Source organism: Hypomesus nipponensis, chromosome 2 (assembly GCF_054491055.1).
Source record: "Hypomesus nipponensis isolate SF chromosome 2, ASM5449105v1, whole genome shotgun sequence".
In the NCBI taxonomy this organism is placed as follows: domain Eukaryota; kingdom Metazoa; phylum Chordata; class Actinopteri; order Osmeriformes; family Osmeridae; genus Hypomesus; species Hypomesus nipponensis.
The window spans coordinates 13,627,114-13,633,997 of NC_140362.1; the positions used below are offsets into that span (position 1 = coordinate 13,627,114).

Consider the following 6,884-nt stretch of genomic DNA (forward strand, 5'->3'; position numbering starts at 1 on the left):
CAACCTTAAACCCTCAAGGAAGACAGGGATCAACTCCCGGGAAAACTCAGAGGGAAAAATGGAAGGAACCTTGGGAGGAGCAATTCAGAGAGGGATCCCTTCCTACAGAGACAGTAGGAGACAGAGAGGAGTTGGCTGAATACCGTTAGGCAATAAGAATGGGGATGAAAGTAAAAACTGTGCATGTGTATAGATAGGTGAAACAGATTGTCAGAGTTCTGAATTAGCACAGCATTTTCAGTGCTCTCAAAAGACCGGGGCTCCACACTATTACAGCTTCTCAACAGCACATTGAACTGTGATCCAAGCCAGGCCCTGGACTCAGATCATCTTTATATCCACAAACACTGGAAAAACCTCTCTCAATGGAAAGCGACAGAGGAGAGATAGAGAAAAGAGAGTGATGTTAGATGAGAGAGAGAGAGAGAGAGAGAGAGAGAGAGAGAGGGAGAGAGAGAGGAGAGAGAAAGAAAGAGAGAGAGAGAGAGGGAGAGAGAGAGAGAGAGAGAGAGAGAGAGAGAGAGAGAGAGAGAGAGAGAGAGAGAGAGAGAGAGAGAGAGAGAGAGAGAATCCCATGAGGCAGTGTTCTCTTCAATCCCTGTGTGGAAAAGCCATCAGACAGAGCAGCCTCATCCACCACACGACTGGAGTCAGAGAAGAGGAGAAACCCACGATTCTGAGTCCCAGTGTTAGGTGAGCGGGGGAGGAAAGAGGGGGAGGTGAGATGAGGAGAAGGGAGGAAGAAAGAGGAAGGAGAGATGCGCACTCATCTTGTCATCCTGTTACCAGGATGAGTCTTACTACAGATATTTCAATTGACTGTAATGTGTGTGTGTGTGTGCTTGCGTACTGCGTACAGCGTACCTGCACGTGTACGCTCGGGTTAATCAGCTGCAAATAAGCTTAAATGAAAGATATAATGTCCTTATCATGGTTGCTATATATACCTCAACATGACTCTCTCTCTCTTCCACTCTATCTCCCTCCCTCTCTCTAGAGAGAGAGAGGGAGATCGAGAGAAAGAGAGAGGGAGAGAGAGAATGTGATGAGCAGGCAGAGATAGCATTAAAGTCTCTTTTCTGGTGGATGCAAATCTCTCACATTCACCAACTCTTTCTGGCAACAGCCGACCCACTCGCTCCAGCTGAATCCTGACCCCTGGCTAGGCCCTGTTGGCTTAGCTTGATGGTTGTGGCTTGGCCTGGTGCTTCTGGCTGACTGTACTTTCATGGCAATGCTTTGTTGTTCTGCTTGGTCTGGAAATGATGGCTAGGTGTAGTGGTTTCGGTTAGCTCTGGTGGGCCTGGCTAGGTATAGAATAGAATCGAATAAATAGACGAGATTATATTAGACTAGTCGACTGTAGAGTACAATCCAATATAATAGAACAGAAAACAACTTTGTTGTTCTTTATTGTTATGGAACAATAGGGTCGGGTCAGGTCAGGTGAGCCGGGCTAGGCATCTGGAGCGAAGCAGTTTATGACAATGACCTCTGACCTCAGGACTAGACCAGCGGCAGAGAGGTCGCTGCAGATTCAATCATCACCAGGAGACGTCTCAGTTTCATACAAGATCACACACTGCTCACACACTCCAAAGCGCTGCAGTGTCTAGTACACTTATAAAAATAACAATCATAAAAAATACATACTCAGGCTCTTTTTCAACTTTTTTCTCTTTTCTGAAGGTTTGATTTGTAAAAGATTGCATTGAGACACAAATGAACATTTCAAACAACGCATACAAGACAATCAAAAAGACCCACTGCCTTTATAACCACGGTAACCCAAAGCCTCTGTAACTACGGTAACCCCTCACCTAGCTGCATCTGCTGGTGAAGCTTTACAAAGGGGAAGTGACATCACATGGCACGCCACGTCCACAGGATTTTATCATTACATCAAGAAGCGAAAAGAAAACTATCACCGGGCCATTGAGAAATCCTGATTGGGTATACTTCTAAAGCCCTCTGTGACATGCTTGCGTGTAAAAAGGGCTATACAAATAAATTTGATTTGATTTGATTAAAGGGTGGAACAGGTCCTATGATTCATAGCAGGTGGGATTTCGGAGGATCAGCAGAGGATCCAACAAAGCAACACCCTATTACCAGCTACACCCATCTCACCTCTTCTCCAGCTCTCTCGACCTCATTCTCTTTCTCTGCTACTCTCCCCTTCTCTCTCTCTTTTGCTCTCTCTCTATCTCTTTTGCTCTCTCTCTCTCTCTCTCTTCTCTTTCATTAATGCTTCAGCTTCACCCCAGCAGATAATTCTACACACCGACAACTGGTCTTACCCTCTGTCTAGCCCTCAAGTCAACATTGGGCACCAGGCTAACGGATAACAGTTGGAACAACACTTTCTGATGATTTGATAGGCAGTCACCCACACACAGCCCAGCTCAGTTCAGCCCAGAGGTGACCCAGGACTAGCCCTAGCCCACAAACAGCCCAGCTCAGTTCAGCCCAGAGGTGACCCAGGACTAGCCCTAGCCCACACACAGCCCAGCTCAGTTCAGCCCAGAGGTGACCCAGGACTAGCCCTAGCCCACAAACAGCCTAGCCCAGTTCAGCAGCAGCTGTGGAATTCCCTGCCAGGGTGTTACAGCAAACAATGTACCATCACCAGAGGTGTCTGCAAATATCTCCCCACACACACCAGCTCTCTGCCTGCCTGCCTGCCTTCCTGCTTGCCTTCCTGCCCGCCTGCCTTCCTGCCTGCCTCCTTTCTTGCCTCCCGGTCTGACAAGTCTGGTCTCGAATGCAATTAGCTCCATTCATGAAGAATGGTGAAAGATGCATACAAAGCCATGGGATCATGAAACTCCAGGATTCTGTCTCTTCTCATAAGATCAGCTGTAATAGGAATCAACAACATTTTCAAGATAAACCACAACAAAACAACATCAAACTCATATTTGAAGAAAGCGGCGGAGCAGCAACTGCTCCCTCAGTTGTTTCTGGGAGAGAGGCTGTGGGAGGCGGGGTTAGGGTGTGGGAGTCACCTTCTCGGCAGTTCCCTAAATGTCTGCAGACGTACATAAAGTTTGGCCAATCAATGGATAAAGCAGGGCACAAATCCCACCCCCTTGAACATCCCCAGTACAAACAAGAGACCCCAACCCCTAATTCCCACAAGGCCTTGCTCCCTCTAACCTCCGCTAAGCTCTAGGCACTTTAAAACACAAGGTCACATACACATACACGGAATTTCGTTTAATCTCTTTACCAAACAACGGTTTCTTTAGGAACTCTAATTTGAGTCTGTGTGAGGTTGTAAGTCTGACAGCCAGTTCAGATTGAGGTCCATCGACCCAGGACCTGACAGGAAGTCCACAGATCTCTGTGTTGGGGGGGGGGGGGGGGGATCTGAGTCAGCAGATTTGCAGGACACACAGCTGAAGGCTCCAAGTCCATCCATCTATGTTCATCTGTCTGCAGCACCAGTGGTTTGTTGGTTGGAGTTGTGCTACAAGGATTCTCACATGCTTTCTTTGCTTTGCATTGATGCTTGACCAAACCTTAACCCCAGGTGTGGCCAGGTGGGGGCAGGGGAAAGGGAAGGGGTGTAGGACCCCCAGAGCAATGGAGAGGTTTGGGGGGTTCTCGAGGGTTCCTATCATACGTTAAAAGCCAGTCCTCACTGGCTACCGAGCCCTGGCTGTCCCGATCTTACGGACCAAGCTCTGATACAGCCAGTCAAAACATTCCGATTCAAATTTTGAAATTCGAAACGATAAGGCGAGGAAACCCCTTTATCGGGCGACTCGGCAGCGAAACCCCCGACAGGTGACTCCTGCACACAAACACGTTTTCCGATCCCCCCTCTCCCCACTTCCCTCTCTTCCCCATCCCTCCGTCGCTGCGGGCTCAGTTGCAGGGCAGCCAGGTCGAGTAGGCGTGCTGCTGACACGTGAACACGGGCTGCACCTGCGCAACGTAATAGTTACTGAAGTTGCCGTCGGCAACGTAGGGTGCGGGCTGGTAGTAACAGGTCACGTTGGCCACGTTGGGGATGACGTTCTGCTCGGCCAGCACGCGCACCGCCAGCATGGCGATCAGGCCCAGCGTCTGCCGCCGCTCGTGGCCCATCAGGCACACGGTGCTCTCGTTGACCACGCCGTGCAGCGTGATCAGGTAGTCGTGCTTGCGGTCCTCCAGGCCCGTGAAGTGGTTCTGCAGGTAGGACTCCAGCTTCCTCTGCTGCTCCAGGATGTCCGAGAAGTCGATGAAGAAGCGCGAGCACATGTAGCGCTGCAGGGACTTCATCTCCGTCTCCGAGTCGGCGCGGAAGCCCCTCACCAGCAGGTGGCAGTATTTCAGCAGCCCGCCGCCCCGGATCTCCTCCGGGTTGCGGGTGCAGATGATCTTGTGGCGCAGGTGGTCGAGGGCCTGGCCGAAGTCTCCGAAGACGCTCTCGCCCACGATGGTGGGGTGGAAGGCCGGTGCCATGGGGTTCTCAGAGCACTCGTAGAAGAGCAGGAGAGAGTCCAGCTGGATCTGGAAGGAGTCCACGCTGAACTCAAACTGCCTGCGGAGGGAGTCCACGAACTTCAGCTCCACGTTCTTCCCTCGGTTGTTGGATAGCGAGATGAGACTCCAGCGGTCGGAGTCATTAGACACCTTTACCATCTTCTGTACATAGGCCTCCTAGGACACACACACACACACACACAGGGGAATTATGTAACAGATATTCGTTGCAATCATCTGAAGCAATTAAGATCATTAAGAGAAGCAAGTCATATTATTTTACATCTGACATTTAAAACCATTAATTTATAGCCTGAGCGTCAGACTCCATTCAAAGGGACACTGCTGGCCGAACAGTAGCCGACAGGCGGCTGAGACAGTATCCGCTTTCAATTGGTTTAATGTAAATCCGCTTAACGGCAGCAAACCAACATTTTACTATCAGTAGGCTATAGGTAACACCGGACCAACGCTTCTAATTCGCGTCAAACACTTTCACCTCATCAGACTCTTAACAATTTAGGCTATAAATATAACCTACATACGTATACATACAAGCCTAGTAATCCCGTTTTAATTTTTTATGAAGTAAAATATTTTCAATATTAGAAATATTTTGATATCGGTTCAGACATGATTTTAGATCTCAGAAACTAAACTATACCTTTAAAGTTAATGGAGTTATTTTCTTCTTATTCACTCCGTCGGGTAGGAAATCCAGAAGGCAGTCCAAAACGATATCCTTCACAATCTGAAAGTCAATTTCTCCCTTCATATCCGCGCAAAATATCAGGTCGAGGTCCTTGTACCCGAGTCCACTGTCCTCGTGAAGAACGTGGCTGGCAGCAGACCCGTTTAACCTAACGTCCCTGACATTGATATGCTTCTCCTCCATGCGGCTCCGGACCACCTTCACGATCTCCAACGGTTTCATCTCCAGTGTAGGGAAGTTACCACGGCCATGGATGGGGATGGTCTCCGTAAGAATTGCGTCCAGCCGCTGCACTTGCTCCCAGCTGAGGACGCTGACATTGCTATTCTCCAGCTCATTTAGGGAACTAGCAGAGCCAGAAGAACTGGTGTCGTCCTCTGACATTGTCGATTAAATAAAACCGACTAAGATTTTTTTTTTAAACTGACAACTGATCTATTAAGTTTTCAGTAGCCTAATGCTGGTCAGCGGTCCGACTCAGATTTACACGCAAAAAACTGTATTGGGGATCAACGTCAAGATAGACAGCATCAGTATCCTCAGTGATAAGCCGTTTCCGTAACCTTACCCTATCTTACAACAAAAATAAACAGTATCAAAGTAACTCATCTGCACTCGTTTGCGAAAGTGCGCAGTGAAAAACAGACGCTGAGGGTCTGCAGAATATATATAGATGCCTTTAAGAAAAGACAAAAAATAGCTTCCTTTAAAACTTGTCCTTGCTTCTGCTTTCTTCTATCCAGATTTTAAAACGCGGACATCATCGCGCGCGTGCAGTCCCTATATGTGAGTCCGAGTGCTGCGTATTACAGTCTGGAAGCAGCTAGTAAGCCAGGGGGTTCGCCTTTCAGTCCGCGAGTACATGGCTAAAAAGAGGCACGCCTATGATTTTATAAATTTGCATGAATAGCCTACGCGAGTCGCACTTGGCACGCGGTCCGATGATAAACCCTCTTTGGAATCCCGTGGGTTTTGACGCGCGAGTCCTACATATTTTATTGCCTCTACCCAGAAACATAAATAGAATCCTCTCAGTTGTAACCGTGCTCTTCAGACCTCGCTATCTATATTTTGCTGATCCCGCTTCATTTCACTTGATAGAATAGCTTTACCCCTCCGTCATAGAATCGACTCTCCGTTAGGCTTCTAACACTTGTCTCTGGAAGACAAGTTCTATTCTAGAGATGCCCGCGGCAGTTGCTCACGCCCCTCTCTTTCTCCGGAGTGACAACCATGCTCACCAATAACTGGTTGTCTTTCGCTACAGCCTTGCCCAAAACATCACCTCCACCACTCTCTTTGGCTTAAGGGTCCACTAAGACAGTTATGTAACATTTAGCGTCCATATAAATACATGCTAATTGCTCCATGTGGAATTCGTTTTTGAAAAGAAAGTTAAGGCTTAAATCATTGCACTGCTGCCTGCATTCATGGTAGAATATGCTAAGGCATGATTATGGTCTCAGAAAATAAATAATTTCAGACACAGATCTTCTTGGTAACTCTAGGGTACTTTACCAGTTCGGTTTGCTTCGTTTGGCAATGCCAGATCGCCCTCTGTGGGCTGAGATTGTCTCCATCCACGTTTATGTCTGTAGTTTTACTAAGTATCAAGCTACTGCAAAAGGTGCAATGTTGAGCCTAGGTTTCCTGGAATAGATTTGAGCTGTTGAGGAAACACGGTGTCATATTTTCT

The 6,884-nt window shown here is 48.0% G+C and overlaps 1 protein-coding gene across 1 annotated transcript; it reads right to left on the minus strand.

The window, feature by feature from the left end:
• Window positions 1-2,844: 2,844 nt before the first annotated feature.
• Window positions 2,845-6,326, minus strand: tent5aa (terminal nucleotidyltransferase 5Aa). Its single transcript, XM_084707216.1, has 2 exons — window positions 5,141-6,326; window positions 2,845-4,653 (listed from the first exon to the last, which is right to left on the minus strand). The coding sequence occupies exons 1-2, from the start codon at window positions 5,570-5,572 to the stop codon at window positions 3,874-3,876; spliced, it is 1,212 nt and encodes a 403-aa protein (XP_084563342.1). The 5' UTR covers window positions 5,573-6,326; the 3' UTR covers window positions 2,845-3,873.
• Window positions 6,327-6,884: the final 558 nt, after the last annotated feature.